This window comes from Corapipo altera, unplaced genomic scaffold (assembly GCF_003945725.1).
Source record: "Corapipo altera isolate COAL_440 unplaced genomic scaffold, ASM394572v1 2b, whole genome shotgun sequence".
In the NCBI taxonomy this organism is placed as follows: domain Eukaryota; kingdom Metazoa; phylum Chordata; class Aves; order Passeriformes; family Pipridae; genus Corapipo; species Corapipo altera.
Window position 1 is genome coordinate 54,378 of NW_020884874.1, and position 17,597 is coordinate 71,974.

The 17,597-nt window shown below is 41.4% G+C and overlaps 1 protein-coding gene across 11 annotated transcripts in view; it reads right to left on the bottom strand.

Annotated features, from left to right (window-relative positions):
* Positions 1 to 17,597, bottom strand: part of BACH2 (BTB domain and CNC homolog 2) — a 188,820-nt gene that overhangs the window by 41,792 nt on the left and 129,431 nt on the right. For 5 of the 11 annotated variants that reach the window (XM_027633581.1, XM_027633575.1, XM_027633564.1 and 2 more), the window contains 2 exons: positions 8,345 to 8,423; positions 5,072 to 5,326 (listed from right to left, as the gene is read on the bottom strand). In XM_027633581.1, the coding sequence (XP_027489382.1) occupies positions 5,072 to 5,326; positions 8,345 to 8,371 (282 nt within the window). In that variant the 5' untranslated portion in view covers positions 8,372 to 8,423. Of the gene's footprint in view, positions 1 to 657; positions 819 to 2,347; positions 3,582 to 5,071; positions 5,327 to 8,344; positions 8,424 to 17,597 lie in introns of those variants that run through there. The other 6 variants (XM_027633607.1, XM_027633612.1, XM_027633603.1 and 3 more) reach the window with 6 other exon arrangements.

A 17,597-nucleotide genomic window follows, 5' to 3' on the forward strand; every position in this document is an offset into this window, starting at 1 on the left:
TTTCTCCTTGCAAGGATTAACCAACCGTGTGAGGGAGTTAACCCATGCCAACCGAAGAAGCAGATGATGAATTTCACAGGGGAAATTTCACAGGTAAATTTCACCTTGCGGGGAAATATCAGGTTTCACAGCAGTCATCAGGGAGCAGTAAAGGACGTGGAAAAATTCAGCCTGCGATGTGTGCTTACATCTACTCTGAACATCATTCTCTTAATAGTAAAGAAAAGAGCTGCGTGGATAAACAAAAAAACTCCTCAAGCACATCCCACACCCTCTTCCTAAAAAGAGATGCTGCTTCCCTTTGCCCGTTGGAAGAGACAATTCAGTTTAATCCTTTTGAAAGGCAACATTTCTAGCAGATAGTTCATTGCACTAAAAAAGGTTACCACTCTTTGAAACAGATTCAAGAAATTCGAGGGCTACAGGTAAAACTAATCAAGCTACTCCAGAAGCAAGTTTCTAAAATAGCAGAAAGGCTGGTATTAGGCATGGGTTAAAGAAAGCTTGTTCTGCTGCTTCAGAAGACTTGTGTTTAACTTCACCAGAGAGAAACGCATTGGGTACTGTCATGGCTGCAATGACCAGGTGAAGGTTTTTTTCAAGTGCAAACCCTCAAGCCAAAAAAATGCAAGCAAGGTTGAGAATCTCATTTCTAACTTGTAGGAATCTAATGCCACTGAGGGGTTTTACTTGTTGTTGCTGTTTCTGCTTCTGTCTTTTCACCACGTAACTGCAATCTCAGCTTTCAGAAAGCCAAGTGATGCTCCTCTGTCCAGTGCCCGGCTTTCAGTTTGCCCATGCAGACTCGCTGTGCACTCCTATTAGCAGAGTCAGGCAGGTAATAATAGCAAATAAAAAGCTTATTCGACGAAGCACTGGCTCCTTCTCAAGTAGAGTACCACTACAGCATGAATGACTCAATCATCTACTCAAGAGCTATTACTTGCAGCGATGAAGCAATGTTAATTGGATAACGGCCTGCTGCCAGCTAATATTGGCATGACCTACAATACCCCTGGCTGACAGCCGTGTCTCTCTCTCTATCACACCTTTTTTTGTAATCTGGATGGGAAATGGAAACCATTAAAAAAGCCTCATAAGTGCCATTTAACTTCTTAACATAAATTAAAAACTTAATTAAGTGCCTTGTTAGAGGAAGGAAGACCGGTTTTCGTGATTAAATAAAACAAAACAACAGTTAGGGGTATGGAGTGAATAACCAACTTTACAGCTTTAAACTCAGTTTTTTGAAAGTTTGAATTCTGGGTTGTGTTTAACAGCACTTGCTAGAGGAAAACTGCAAAAAATACCCTGAGTGAAAAGCAGGTTCTAGTTGTTTAGCAAAATTGCAGACGAAAAGCATAGAAGTCAAGAGCTAACGGGGTCCTTTTTTATTAGCTGTAGGCAGCTGACACTCCATTCCTGTAACTTGCAATGAGGGCTGATAGTTCACACACGGCAGCCACATTTGCGCCCTTATTATGCAGCTGTTTTTCCAAGTGCTTGTCTGCACACTGAGATATGTTATTTTACAAAAGGTGTGGTACAAAATCAAATTACCATGGCTAGCACTAAAGAGTTTATGGAAACTCTCCAGTCAGTGCAGATTTAGCTGCATATTGACTTAGTTTAAGTTGATTAGGTAAAGGTTTAAACAGAGGCACATTAAGTCACACTTGAACTGACCTGAAATGTCTAACACAAAGTTTTGCAGAGGGTTTAAAATCCTCTAAATTCAACTAGTCTCAATTCTGTGTGTGAACAATGTCTCCCTACTGAAATGACCGGCGTATCATAAAGACTGCTCTCACTTGCAATTGGATATAAACAAGAAATAATGTAAAAAACATCTGTTCGCTGTTTAGCTAGACAACAGTTAACAATCTTGGGATGCCAGATTAACAAAAAGACCCCAACATGCTTTGAAGGAAAAAAAAGTCTGCAGTTTAGACTTCAGAGGCAGATTTACTGCTTTGAATAATCAGAAATAAGTTCTTTTGTTTTGATGTTAAGCTCCCTCTCACCAACAAAACATGAATTTAAAAGCTACACATATAAAGCTTTATCCAGCTCCAACATCAAATCTTTGAGAAATAAGAATAATGATGGCCTTTCTCCACAACATACTTCAGCAGTTTTCAAACCATGCCAGAATTTAAAATGCAATGCTTGTATGGTTGACTTAAAAGTAGCTTAGTGAATTTATGAATGATTGTCACCTTTGGAAAAGTTTTGAACAATGAAGACTATATTTAAGAATTATTTTCAATCTCCACTTCTCTATAATATTATATGCCAACATAAAATGTCTCTCAGCATGAAAAAAGGATTTGCTCAGGACACTCACTTTCAACTTCTGTTTGAAATCTTTCGATTGGAATAATAACCCCCTACATGACAGAGTAAATCAGTTTCTGCAGATACCTCTAGAAATAACTCATGGGCTGCCAGAGCTCTGCAGACCACGGACTGAAAACAGCAGCCTTGGGAAGAGTCGTTAGCTAACTGAAAAAAAACCCTGCTAACTTCTAAAAATGCCATATAACTAAGAGAGTGTTTCCTCTGCTTTATCAGCTCTTAAAAACCAGGAGTGTTTCAGTTCCTCTCATGGGGAGCTCTGACACTGTTGGAGGCACTTCCCTCACCTACGCACAGGCACCTACCAAAGCGCAGCACTCTGAAGGTGAGCAACACCAGAAACAGAGACATGTGGCTTAACCAAGGAATAACTGTGAAATAACAAAATGCATCAGGCAGCTCTCCTTATCCCAAATGACTAGCACTTGTGAGGAAATTATTTAACTGACCACCTCACACACAGTTATTCAATAAAGTAGCCACCAAGCAAATTAAGATTCAATGCATTTAACAGCAATTAATTTGCATATTCTTTTCCAGGATGAGAAAGTTAAAAGCACATGGTAAAGTAACAGTGGTGGTCTTAGTTGAGGAATGACAATTTCAAGATTCTGGGAAAAACCTTAAGAACTAGATTCACTCCTGCAACTCCACAAACTTTACTGGAGCTGTAGCAGCAGCCACTGTAACCCTAAGTCACTAAAGCTTTTTGATCTTTCATTGAGATACATTCCAAAATGTAAAACTACAATATTCCATTTATCCAAAGGGTATTCACTTAAATAGAAATAATTTATGGCTGGACTGGAGGAGTTTTTTCTTACATAGCGTCTCATATAAAACACATAGACAAACCACTGTATTTTAAATCCTTACTGTTATATGAACATAGGACTGGGTCACCAAGTGCAGACACATCATGACCCCTCCACCACCCTTCTCCTCCCACTGGCCTGAAGCTCAGCACCTCACCACTGCTGGGATTAAAAATCTTCTAATTTCCAATCTATTTTTACTAAAAGCCAGTTGAAACCAATTAATGTTTCTGTCAACAGTGTCCTTTAGTATTAAAGAAAAACTCCTCAGCTGTTTCAGCTGGTCTGCCTACACGGTAGCAGGTCTTAGTTGTCACACCAGCAGTATGAACCTGCAATGGTCCTTTCTATCCCTCCTTCAGGCCAGGCTCATTCATCTGAATATCTCAGTCACTCTTGTACATGCTTAGTTGAATTTGAACTATTTTTCTTCATCTAACAGGACCTGAATTATACAAGGAGTCTTCACAAAGGCTCTGTAGAAGAGCATTGATAGTCTCCTGCCCCTTTATACCTGTGCACCCTTGGGCATATTTTGTCACCTCTCTACTCCTACCCTTGCTTTGTGGTGAGAAAGCTATGAGATACTGAGACTCAATTCTTCCATTGGAAATTATTAGTGGACACTGTAGAATCATAGTGTGCATCCTATCATGTCCTTTGTGATATCTCTAAACTCCTATGCAAAATGTCTGGGTTGAAATGTCTTCATGAGTAATATTCAGTGTCAAGACTCATGAAGTCACAGCCGGTGACCTACTTCTAATGCTCTCCAACTTATGCCATGACAACATCACGATGCTGCTGAAGTCTCTGGAGAACTAAACCAGAGGGGAAAACCAATGTGTGACATTTTGGGACCTGTCATCATTTAAAAACACACCATGCCTCTTCATGGGCATTAAGCAACTGATGGTGAAAAACCCTCTGTATGCCAGAGCACTTACCCACTGAGCAACTGCTGTGCTGTGCCCTGGGTACATCATCACCCTTCTCATGCCACCCCTCCCAGCTGGAGACACCGGGCAGGCACTGCTGAGGCAGTGGGTGATGGCAGCTCTGGCCAGCAGGCACACACCTCCCCTCTGCAGGCAGCAAAGCCACCGGTATGTCCTACGGTAGCTGTGCTGTCACGCCTGTATGGCTGTGAGGAAATTACAGTGGGGGTGGAAGCCAGTCAGTGAGATTTTGTGGTAAAATAAAGTAAACTTTCCAGTGAGGTATGTATTTTCTATGTCCCTTGGCTTCCTGCTGTGGGAGCCATGCTGCATGAGAAAAACCCTGCTTTCTGACAGACTGTGTTCATGGTTTCTTGGTGGAAAACACAAGGCCTGAAGCAGTTAAATCCCAAATTCTTTGTGAGGGGAGGTGACAGGAAGCAAGGCTGGATGAGGTGCAGGAGAAGGGAAATAGGAGGACGAAGATATGAGCTGCTGGAGAGGAGTGGACAGCAATGAGACTCCCAACAACGTGACAGCTCAAATGATTTTTCAACAATAACCTGTGGTGTAGCAGCCACAATACTCCTATCAAATTTCCTGTCTGGAAGAGCAGAAGAATATCAGGGTCCTAATAACACCCTGAATGAGGCTCTGGTAATTATGCATTTGGGTACAACTCCCTTGGTGACAGTGACAAAGGTGAGCTGAAGCATCTTAAAGCTCTGCCACCACAATCTTTAGGAGTTACCGCTAGTGAGGAAGGCTGGTATAGTGTGAACACGTCCATCCTTCAGCGATCTGCAACCCACGCAAACACAAAAAGCACATCCTGCAGGGCAGGCACTGACACCTGTGCCACACTCCCTTCAGCCACCTTAGCAGACCTCAGAGGTCTTCCACACCACGTGGGAAAAAGGGGGCTGATTTTTATGGTGGGGGCATGGTGACATACTGTACCTCTTCCGGCAGGCTGACCACCAGATCATTTTCCGTCTGCCCTACCAAGGCCTGCAAGAAGTACTCGCTGCAGGCAGCCAGCACAGCCCGGTGGGCGCGGAACTCCTTCCCCTCCACGATCAGCGTCACGTCACAGAGAATGTCCTGCTTCCGCTGGTCATTTAAGCAGAGGAGAATATTGGTACAGTGCACCGTTGACTCATACACATACATGGGGGAGTCAGTCTTCTCATCCAGAGACATGCCGTTCACACCCTGCAGGGGACAAGGGAGAAGAAAACACAAACAAGGTGGTGAGGAGCAACACAGTCGGTGGGTGAATGTGGTATGGTGAGATTCTGCCTGATATCTGGATAGCTCAAGACCAATGGCCAAGCAGCCCATTAATATTTAAATCCAAGAAAGTAGCTAGGGAAAGATATTGGGAAGGGTATTCGATACCACCAGATTTCACCTTGCCATGCTTCCATTACCTACTCACCCTCTCAGACTTCCCCTCTCAAAACCAAAATAGATAGTTTAGACAGACTACAAAGTACTTTCCCATTCAACCACCTGCTATGCATCTCCAATTTCCAATTTAGTAGAGGCAATAACATGGGCACACTGGAAATTTTAGAAGATTTTAGAAAAAAAAGCAAGAGTGCCTTTTGGGTCTTTTAATAGTGAAAAAAAAGGCTTTGTTCTTGCTTCCAGTATTTTCCGATTAAAGGGGAAAAACCCTCAAAACCCCCTCAAAACCCCAGTCTATTCTCCAGTGGACAGGCAGCACTACACATTTACACTGAAGACCTTGGTTCAAGTGAAAAGCAAGGTGGAACTGCACCCAATGAAGACAAGCCGTTAACTACAGTGACTTAATTTCTCAATCAGAATTTTAAACCTTAAGGGGAAGAGAAAGATGTTTAGTGGCTCCAGAAGAAATCTATTTCCATGCATGGCTAAAGCAACGTACCTTCACCAGTGATTTAGTGCCATTTACAGAAATGTAAATGTTTCTAACTCTAGACCCACAGACCCAAGAAAATCCCTTGACCTGTATGGAGTTCTGCCCCAGACAGTACATGAGTGCTGGGGCTACTCCTACCTGCAGGTAAGTCTCTCCCTTCTGACAGCTGAGCAGAGGTCAGCTGTCTGGGTTAGGAAGTTCTCAGCCTGATGTTCTGCAATTTCTGACACATGCAGAAGTGGCAATGCCTCTGAACACGGGGACTGGATTAGCAATGGTGAGGTAGAAGGGATCAAGCTTTCCCAAGCACCCAACACTGCATGAACTGCCTTTGCACTTGAACATGTTGAAGCAATTCTTTTATCCAACACTTCTTGCCCAGCACCACACTGAATTCTCTTTGCATTATCTTCCCATTTCAACTTCTCTGAATAGGAAAGTGTAAAACCCTGTGCTGTGTCTAAACACACTGTATAGCCCAAAACAAAGCAAACACAATTGCTTTAGGACTTGCATGGGAAAAAGGATTATTCGTATGTCTTACTCTATCTGCTGTTGAAGGGGAAGTTGTGCAAATGCACAAAACTCAAGTATTTTTAAGGAATTATTTTTCCTTATTGTGAACAACTGCCTTCTGAGAGGTAAGATTCAGAGGCATTAAGGCTAAGGGCAACGGATGACTAATTTTTTGTAAGTATCTGACTACTGTAGCAAGCTAAAACAAAGTTCCTCCTCTCCTACTTTTAATGTGCATCTTTGCAGCATTTTCCTTTGCTAATGCAGTATACAGGTACATGACTAGACACAAAATGACTTCAGACTATTTCTCTTGCCGTGAGTTCAGACTAGGGTAACATTTTCCTACAGTGTCATTCGAAAGATGTGAGTAATCTAGACAAGAATGGACTTCAGAGGACCCATTTGTTACTTGTATTTACCAGCCTTCTCAATGATAACTCCATCTTCCTACCTTTATAGGAGTATTTTTAAACCAGTGGCTATGATGACTCTTTCTACAAAATTTTTGCCAACAGTACAAAACTGCAATATTACTGGAAGTCTTAATGGAATGCTTACAGCTTCTCTTTTACTGGTATTTTCAATCTTTGTGCTGACTCATGCTGCACTTTTGAGTACTCAGCTGAAATGCTTACATGAACAGAAAAAACCCACAACCAACCAACATAGACTAGCCCTTCACCTCCTTAACATCTAGAGAGAAAATACATAGCTGCTTATTGATCTGTATACAGGCAGGGGAGGGAGACACTTGAGGGGGATTATACCAGTTGGATTTCTTAACCAGAAGAAGATTATTTTTTTTCCCCTCATCAATTGAGACTAATGAGAAGAATTAACAATCATGTTATTAGCACTCCAGTAAGGTAAAAGAGAAAATGACACTTAGCTCATCTCACTCACAGCTTTCTGTATAACTGAACTGATGCTAATGATAGTGTTATAATTATGTTCTAAGTGGTCACTCTTGCGTGCTATGAAATGCAAGAATTTACAAGAACAATCTAGTGGGAAAACCTGAGAGCTGCAAATGACAATGCAAAGGGGAAAGCAGTAAGCTTTTTTCCCCTTTTATTTTCCAGGCATTTCTTATGCCTGTAATATCTCAGATGATGAAAAGAAAGGACAAGAAATCTGAAACCTGGCAAATAATGAACAGAATATCAATTATATTCTCAATCCCTTAAAAAAACCCCCACGAAAACCCACTGTTAGTCTGAAATTGCAATCTTTTCTTACAGTAATAGTGCAATTTGTGTGAATCAAACCCCAAATTACTTGGTTACTAATTAGTAATTTCCCACTTTTTAACTACAGCTCTCATCAAGTGTATTTTTTAAAAAAATCTGCTGCGTGCACTGTGAAGTGCTGAAAATACTATGGTATGTTTCCCCTCTGGTGAGCAAGCCTGCCTTCTATGTTAAAACTCCAACCAATGCGGTCCTGAGATGCTGGAGCAGCGACCTGCACCATCCGCTCCAGCAGATCTCTAGCCACCCTCCTGGGAAGGACCTCCACCCAGTTGCTCGTATCACTGCTCTTTCCCAAGGCTACTGTTGTGACTCTGGAGGCTTCCCGAGGGTGGATCCACACCGTGCCCCTTCCCACAGCCACTGAGAGTCCATGTGGATGCCCTGGCTGGCAGCTGCAATCTCAGCCTGACACAGACTTCCCCCTGGCCCTGCCCCTGGCCGCTCCAGGAAGCACCCTGAGCCCTGCATTGCGCACAGGGAAACTGGGGCTGGGCTACAGCTAATAGGACCACCTATTTATCAGCTTTTAATGTTTCAACACAAGTGATTTACGGTCCTTCCTTTTCCACGATCTGCCATCGACTAAATGACCTCCAGACATGAGGTGTTTCCTCTCCAAGAGGGCTTTATCCTGCAGGAAAGGTGTAAGATGATGAAATCCTTCACTGGGAAGAATATTGTTCGTTTTCACAGGAAAATGGTTTAGAGGGCAAAGAGAAAAGGTCACTGTAGGACTTTGGCACGAAGTAGCACAAAAATTAACAGAATTCAACTTTTTTCCCCCCTCTCCTCAGAATTAAAAAAGCAGGGATCTGGTATTATCTCTGAACTCTGAAGCAAGTTGGCTGCAAGCCTTTTACACAGTGTTAATTAAACTGCATCATTTTTTGCTGAATTCAGTATTATGCTGAGTTTGCAGAACCTTCTTCATGGAAATCATTGCTACACACTTGGTATTTCTTCGAACAGAAGAGAGAATGCCTTAGCAAGCCTTTCTCTGGCTCACAAGAACACGCTGTGCATTTGTTTGCATATAGGTCACCATGCTGCCAGAAAAAGCGTCTTTGAAACAAAAGTTTACAGAAACTGGCACAAACTACTGTGGGCAAGGAAAGCACCATTGAGACCTAGCCAAAACAGGTTGCTGGTAAAGGTCAGCAACTGCAGTGAAGGGAACTGGAATGCTGCTTACACTTTCCTTCCATGGTGATGGGTGGAAGATCCCACTGAGTCCTTTGGCATGGGCAGCATGGAGGAGGCAAATGAAACCTCAGGAGACCAAAAATGTTGCTCATGGAACATCTGAAACATTCCGGTTTGCAGCACGCTGTCTGTACTGTCTGGCGCTCATCCAAAACTCTCCAGGAACTCATAAATGCACTGACTGAGTTGCTACCAAAAATACATTACCTATCACAAAAAACCAGCTCTTGCCTCCCAAGACTGGAGCACAGGCAATGTGGTGTCTGTTTTTAAAGGGAAATATGAGGGGAGAGAAAATCTTATCAAGACAGACCAGAAAGTCCTGCGTCAGAACTGGGCTAATTACGTGAAAAGGTAAATCTTGATCGTGGCAGAATTACAGAGCACTTAACCAGAGAAATTATCACTGTGACAAAGCAGCATGGCTTCTGCAAGGGAAAGTTATGTTTCTGATGGGCTCTATTAGAATTCCTGAAGTGTGTCAAATTAGTAGTGAGGAACGCTGGTACATGTAATTAGTGTTGACTTTCAGAAATCCTTTGACAAAACCTTTACAAATGGTTGTTAGAGAAACTCAGTTGTCATAAGATGAGAAGTTGCATCAGTCTGGAAACCATTTAGGATAAACTGTATTCAGCAGAGGAGGGACACAGGGGCTATGTGGGCTATTTTCAGTAGGTTAACAGTGAAATTTCTCCAGAAACTGGCCCACATCTGCCTATGGTCATGCTGTGCAACATGCCTGAGCTCCTCTGATCCACAGGAGGGTTGGCCACACTTAGTATCAGGTCCTTTCCAGGACATGTGTCTGGACGTCCTAACAGAAGCCTGCCGCTCCTACAGCAAAGCCATCGAGAAGATAGAGCCAGACACTGGGAGCAATTTGAAACAACAGAGGTTTAGACTGTACATAAGTAAAAACTGAGGAACAGGTTGTCTGGAGAGGTCATCTCCATCCTTAGAGATTTTCAAGATCACATTGAATATAGTGCTGAGCAATCTGCTCTGATCTCAGAGCTGACCTGCTTTGAGCAGGAAGTTGAGTTAGGTATCTCCACAGGTCCTTTCCAAAAGAAACTATCTGATGATCCTACACTGATTAGTGACCTAGAAGTCCAAAGACCATGTCAGAGAGACTGAAATTGATAAAATTAGTTCAAATGTCAAAGGTAATAGGGATCGTCGGGTATTTTAAAAAGACTTATTATAAAAAAGAATTAGGCACTAACAAGGTGACACACTAAATCCAGAACACTCTCTTCTACAAAGGTGGCAATCAGAAAAAAATTAAATTATAGAATGATTGAGGTTGGAGAGGTTGGAGGAGTCCAGCCTCCTCGCTCAAAGCAACAGGACTGTATGCAGAAGGGTTTTGAGCCTCTTCAAAGGTGGAGACCCCACACCACCTCTGGAAAACCTGTTGCAGTGTTTGACCACCATCACAGACTCACTGACCTGGAATCTCAGTTCCAATTTGGAGTCTCTCACAAAGAAGACAGACTGGAGACAGGCAGACTGTCATCACCTAGAGAGAGATTTTAGAAAGACAGAAATATTCTAATAAGTAGATGTATTTTCTAGTTAGTTCTGGTGCAGTACACTGTTGTGTAGCATCTGGATCTGATTACTGATGTTGAAACAAGGAGAAAAGAAATCCTCAGAAGATCATTGTCAAGGAAAGAGAAAAAGCCCTTCTCAATGTGCATGATCAATTCAACAGACACTATACAAATAATACAAAATAAAAGGTCAAAGCAGCACTGCTATTTATTGTTTCTAGTGTTGCAAACAGGAGAGGGCACACAAGTAAAAGAAGCAAGACAAATGCAGAGGTTCTAAAAAAGAAGAGCTGTGATTCCTGACCACTGAAATGAACTGAAATTGTACCCTGTACTCATAGCAAGATGCTTGTTTTGTTTTCCTTGAGAGATTTCACAGTCACTGCAATAAACCATATGTACAACTGCATGTTACTCACCACATATGTAAAAGAACTAGTTACTCCTAATAAAAATATTCAGCGGCACATTACTGAGAATACAAGGGTACACAGATGAAGGGTACATGGGATATTTACATGCTCCAGCATACTGTCCAACAACAAATGTGCCTCTATTATCCATCTTTCCTGACCTACTAACTACTGCGTCAGAAACAAATTATTTAATGGATGTCAACACACACGAAACCCCAAATCTATTACCTCCACACACGCCTCCTAGACCTCCTCACCCCCTCCATCCCCAGCTTCAGGAGACAGCGATGGGCATGCTGCCCAGAGCTTCCCTCTCTCCAACAGGAACTGAAGTTGCATGGGACCAAGTTGTTGAAGGCAAGTGATAGAAAACATCTGTCCAAAGATGACACGTGGCGGGTGCCACTGACACCAAGGATTCCTGCTCCCACTGGCTCCAGAAGAGTAGTCAGTTTAAGACATGAAAAGCCACATGACATTAAGTTTAACTCATAAAAGGTGCATTAACGGCAGCAGAAGCATCTTTGTAGTCTATCCATGGCAAAACACCAGCAAGGAAGGGGATGGAGGGAAAAAGGGACCTAAAGGCATCATCTTATCCCATGAAAAAAAAGCTCACTTGTACCCTAGGAGGTATAAACAGGACATTAGATCTACAATAACACACAGAGGACTCCCAACAACTTCACAGCAAAGGTCTGAGAAGGCTTATCAGTATCTCCTCATTATGCCTGTAATGTTACATTTTAGTACAGAAGCCAACAAATAACTGTGATTCCTCATTTAAGAATTGCAGTAACTGACCTGGTGTGAAATGAACCACAGGTTTTGCTTGGAAGTATAAGATGGAGATCAAATTATATTCTGCTATGTAAAGTGACTCCTGGTTTCCTCCCGATTGTGTTAAGAGAGGATTTACTGGGTGTATTTCTAGTTCCAGTTCACATTCTCCCAGTCAGCTCCACTATCAATAAAAGAAAGAATCTCAGGAATAGTTTGAAGTGGCTATCTTGAACGCATCTAAGGCTCTTTGGTCAGAAGTAGCTGGAATCTGCACCACAGATTTGCACGTAAACATCTCACAGTATTCCTGTTCAATAGGATGCAGAGTGTGTGAAAAAATGGTCTTTTGTTCTGACATTTTCTATTATTTTTTCCCCCTAACAATTTAGCAAAAGATATTCAGAAAAAAATGGGGAGAATGACGATAAAATAATGAAAAAAGTTGAAAGCAACTTTACTTCTGAAAAATGGCAGCAAAAGCACATCAGACTTGACAGTTTTTAGGGATAAACATGCACTGTTTTTAAGTGGCAAGTGGGAGGAAAATAATTTTCCAGGCTTCCTTCCCCATGTCCTAATAGTTTTTCTATGAAAAGACTCATTCTGTGTAATCAACACTTTGTTTTTAAAGAAAGTTATCAATAACTGACACTTCAGAGCTTCTAAAATGACCATCCTTATAATTGGTTATTACAATCTCTCAATTATAGCTATAACAACAAAGCATATGATTATATTGTCACTGCTTTCCTTTAAAAAGAAACTATTGAAAGGCCTAATGATTAATTCACCATTTTTGAGAGCTCATTGTAATGACAGAAGACTATATACAAAGGTCTCTTCAGTGAGCCCATTATTCAATTAATAAATGCTGAATACTGAGCAGTCATAGTCATATGAAACTCCCAAGAATTGTGTGAATTTTTAACCAATTAATTATCAATTACAACATCATAAAACACTAGCACAAAAATAGAAACAACGAAATTTAATTATAGATTACTCTTCTTAGTTGCTGCAAATACTATACAAGACTGATTTTGATTAATAATTCATACAGCAATAAAGTATCAGGAAAGATAATTATACTGTGCCACAATTCTCACACTGATTTCTGTAATTACAGATTACAACAGTGTTAGCAATTTAAAAAGGTTAGGGAGCAGTAGTAATTTGCTATGTCATCCTCAGCAATATTAATGTCTTCTTCTCTGAGCACCCCAGATAATTGAAAATAGACTAGTGAGCTGCCAGGCTACATGGACTTGCCTCCTGCCAAACATACTGTGGGTGCCAGGGCCATTAGCAAGATTGTCTTAAGAAATGAGCTTTTCACATTGTTCAAGTAACTTCTGCTGTAAAGCGCAAGGTACATGGACAAGTGGAAAAGACACTGTAGAGCATTCCTGGCTGGCAGCTGTAGATGTGTGCTGCTGCTGCTAGTGATGGCTAGTCCTTCTGACCCTACTGCATGAAACACAACCTTCACTTGACCATGAGTGGCAAGGGGGATAGCTAAAAGAAACCCAAGGGAGGATTTAGCCACAGGCCTTCTAGAGAGGTAGGTCTGGTTGGGCACACAGCAGGGCCCAAAAGACATCTGCTAACATCTCCTAAAGGCAAGAATTCCCATTGCTGAGGAGGCTGCATGGCTCCAAGACATTAAGCGTCCACAGCCCAGGGAACACCCTCAGAATTGCTGAACAGTTGCATGTGGACAAAGGGCCACAAACTGGTCCCTGATGAGCTACACCACAGGCAGTCATCAGAACAATCACTGCCTGGGCTGGCTGCAGGGCTGGGCCATGAGCCCCATTTCCGTACGGCAAGCTTCACATGCTTTCAAAATACAGACGAGAATACTGGAAATTCCTTCTTAAGCTTCAACTGACACAAACAGGGTCCTGCAGACCGTGGAATGGCTGTTTTTGAACAGCTCGTATGCCGTCACAACTTCGATGTAGGAAGTAAGTCCCACTGCAAAGTCACTCACTGGTTTTCTTATACTGGACCTAGACCCTACAGCACAACTAGAATGATACTAAGCCAAAAAAAAAAAAAAAAAAAGAGGCACTTTGATCCTGCAGACCTTTAAACAGAACTGCTGAATATAACTTTCATCTGTAGCATTTTGGTTACTTACAATGATTTTGCTATTGGCAGAATGCACACACGAGCAGAAATGTACCACAGCTTCATTTCTACAATGAATTTTTTTTTTTAAAAAAAAAGTACTGTCAGGATGCCTACAGTCTCCATGATTAATGTTTATTTAAACCCCAGGTGTCTACTCTAAAGAAATTGCGCTTCAGGTTGTTCAGAGATTGGTACCACAAGGAGGCAGGGATTCCCAGTGGAGGTTTCTTTGAAGAGTCCAAATAGATTTATGTTCCATATACAGAAAAAACATATTTCTTGACTTCAGAGGGTTATGTTGTTATTGTCTTTTGAGAGAGTAACCCAGATGAACAAGGTAATGATAGCTCGCAGTCTTCAGGGACTTCAGTTAACATGCAAATAATGTTTACATACAGTACATGCATTGACATACACATTCTATGCAGGCCTACTAGGCAAAGTATACATATGCATCTTTTTATGACTCGGTAAAAATTGTATAATTGTACTACTAATTTTCCTACACTCAGTGAGTCAAGCTTAGTGTAACATGCATTTTCAACATTCTGTAAACACTGATGATGCCCACAGGAGAGAGGCATGGTAGACGGGTGGGGGAAGACATAGAATCATAGGGTCATAGAATGGTTTGGGTTGGAAGGAACCTTAAAAATCATCTAATTCCAAGCTCCCTGCTATGGGCAGGGATACTTTCCACATAGACCAGGCAGGAAAATAGGAAGAATAACAGAAAAACTGTCCTTGCTCCTTATTTCTCAGAAGCTACTCAACTGACATATATTAGCATGGAAAGTGAGAAACACAGAAGATCTCTTTCCTGATAAGGTCTCCTCTCATGGCTTTCGCATCGCTCTTTACAGTAGTTGACTATGGTGAAGGGGACCGGAACCAAGTCTGCTACTCAAAATAGCTTATTCAAAGTAGAATGGGGAATGCCCAACACTGAAACACTGCCAGGAAACCACCAAGCACAACAAACAACATATTATGTTTTTCTGAAGCAGTCAGTGGCTTCAGGACCTTGGGGAAAAGACACAACAACCTTTTGGATTGTTCTTGGATAAACTGGATTGCCACATTAAAAAACTGAAGATGGAAAAATGAATTAGTGATTTGTTTTTATTTTGCCTTCCAGTTTGGTGAGCTCTCTGAAGAAGTTTAAGGTCTCTACACAAATGGAGGCTGGAAATTCTGGCAAAGGCCCACTGATTCCTTTGCTTTAAATTAGTACTTGGGGCTTTACTTGAGTAGTGATACAGTGATATGGCTTTGCCCTTTTTCCTACTCCTTTAAATCATTTATGTGTACTTCTATGAGCATATCTGCGCGTGTATGTATACATGTACAATTTACACTGCAATGTCATCTGAAATGATGAAATTGCTGAAGCACAAATGGTTTGTCAAATATCTGTGTCACTTGCCAGAATGACACTACTCTGGGATACTGAAGAAGGTGCCTCTCTATTTGAAATTTGATAATATGACTATATGAAAGATTATGCTAACAAGTTACGGGAATAGAAGCTATTAATTTCTCTTATCCTCTATTTTAAAGCCCCAGAAGAATTCAGTGCTGAAGCTCTGTACTTGAAGTTTTTGGTCGATGAGCATTGGTTTTGCTTTTTTAAAAAAACCACAAAACAAACCCCAAAACAAAACAGAAAGTTCTCTCTCAAAATTATGTCTCCTGGTTAATTTTTTTTTTCCACTAAACTGCACTAATTACTGCTTTTCCAGCCTATCTGCAGAACTAGTGGAAGCAGTTCTGTCTGCAGGTGAGGCTATGGTCAAAACCACAGCGAACATCTTCAACTACACAAATTGCAGAGGTTGTGAAAGCAACCAAATCCCATTTTCTCCTGTCATACTGCATAGTTGTTATGGGAAAAATCTGCTCTCTTTGTCTTCCCCCCTAAAATGCAAGCTTTTCATCTTTGCTGCAAGTTAGCAGGTGGTCAGAATGTCCTTCATCTTTCCTTGGGACACACACTGGCATGTCCTTTGGAACATGTCTGTTGTGATTAATGTGTGAAGAGCAGGAACGCATGCAGTAGGTTACTGGGTTAAATTTTGTAGGCTGTAACTTCACACCTTCTGCTCTCGGGAAAGAATACAGGTGTTGCCTTCTCCTTGGAGACTGGGCCACTATCTGTTCATGCAGCGTTTTCCATAACCAAAGGGATACCAACAATAATGTTCTCATTTGACAACTGAAGAAAAAAATGTTTCTTTATGGTTAAATCATTTTGAATAGTCTATAACTAACTAACTAACTAGCTAAATATATTCTAGTGACTACTGCATTAGGGTCCGCAAATTTACACATCTGAACCTTGGGAGGCCTATCAACACAAAACAACTGTTTTTGAAAACAAAACCAGTTTTATCATGTTTTTCTAATGATCAAATAATCAGGTCACTGAAACGACTATTTAGAAACTCTTCAGAGCATGGGGATACTTGGATTACACCAAGGGATTCTGACAGTGGTTTTGATCCCGCAAGGATCTGAGAACTGCCATTTTGTTATCGGAAGATTTTATCAGGAGTTGCAAGCCTTCCCAATATTCTCAGAGTCTGGCACATGCCTAGATTTCTATTTAAAGTCCCTTTATCCATGGACTGTCCCTTATTCTAGAACTTGACTGCCTTTCCTGTTGCAGACAATAAATCATTCGATGGAGAAAGGTGCACAGAAAGCAATCAATTCTGCTGCCAACACCTACCAGGCTGCAGCTGAGGTAAGGAGTGGATGTGAGACAGAAATGGGCACTTTTATTAAGTGCAACTGCAGCCTGAAGGAGCCCAGAGAGAAAGAAAAGATTTGATGCATTTGGGTTGTGGTTTTGAGGGTAAGTACAGCCAACATAGCATCTGCACCTGTAATTTCTTACAGGACTACAAAGACAGCAGAAGGTGAACACAAGCTTTCCTTCTGTAAGATTCAGAGAAGCTTATGAAATCTTCTTTGCCATGGTAAAGAAAGAGGGATTAAAGCTGCAAAGACTGCTATAAGAAGAACTTGAATTTAATCTTTGAGGATACTTACATTATTTGTTGAGCTTTTCATGAAGCTTTTTGAAGTTGGTTTGGTTTCTTTACCCCCACAGAACTACAAGGTACTCAACACACTTAAAGCTGCAAAAGCCATCAAATCAAATCAAATCGGAGGTTAACACCCCAAACCCAAAACTAAGCCACACTTTATCCCAGGGAAACAGAGTGGCTTGATTATTTTTGTTTGAAACTCTGTCACGGGAGTTTTAATCTCAGGGCATTCCTTATATGGTTCACAAACCCAAAAGGCAGAAAGGACCACCTAATCTGGCCTCCTAATGGCAAATCAACAGCTGCCTTTATCACACAGACTTGCCATTCTGACAGAGCAAAGAAAACCAGCAGGGTTTTTTGACAAGCTCCCTCTTTAACTCTTAATGGAATTATATATACCTTTAGCCTCCAAGTTCTCTCTTGACAGATTCTGAAATAGCTGTTCCACTATTTTACCCTGGACTGACGGCAAGCTAAAGCAGCCATCAGTTCCTTGGAACATTCTTTTTACCTTTTTTAAATATCGGAAATACAGTTGGCAGTCCTCCAATTTTCTGGAATTTCCCGTTTTCCCAAGATTTATTATGAATTACCAGCCATTCAACAGAGCTCTTTGGCCACCTCCCTTAAGATTCCTGGATGTAAAAGTTAC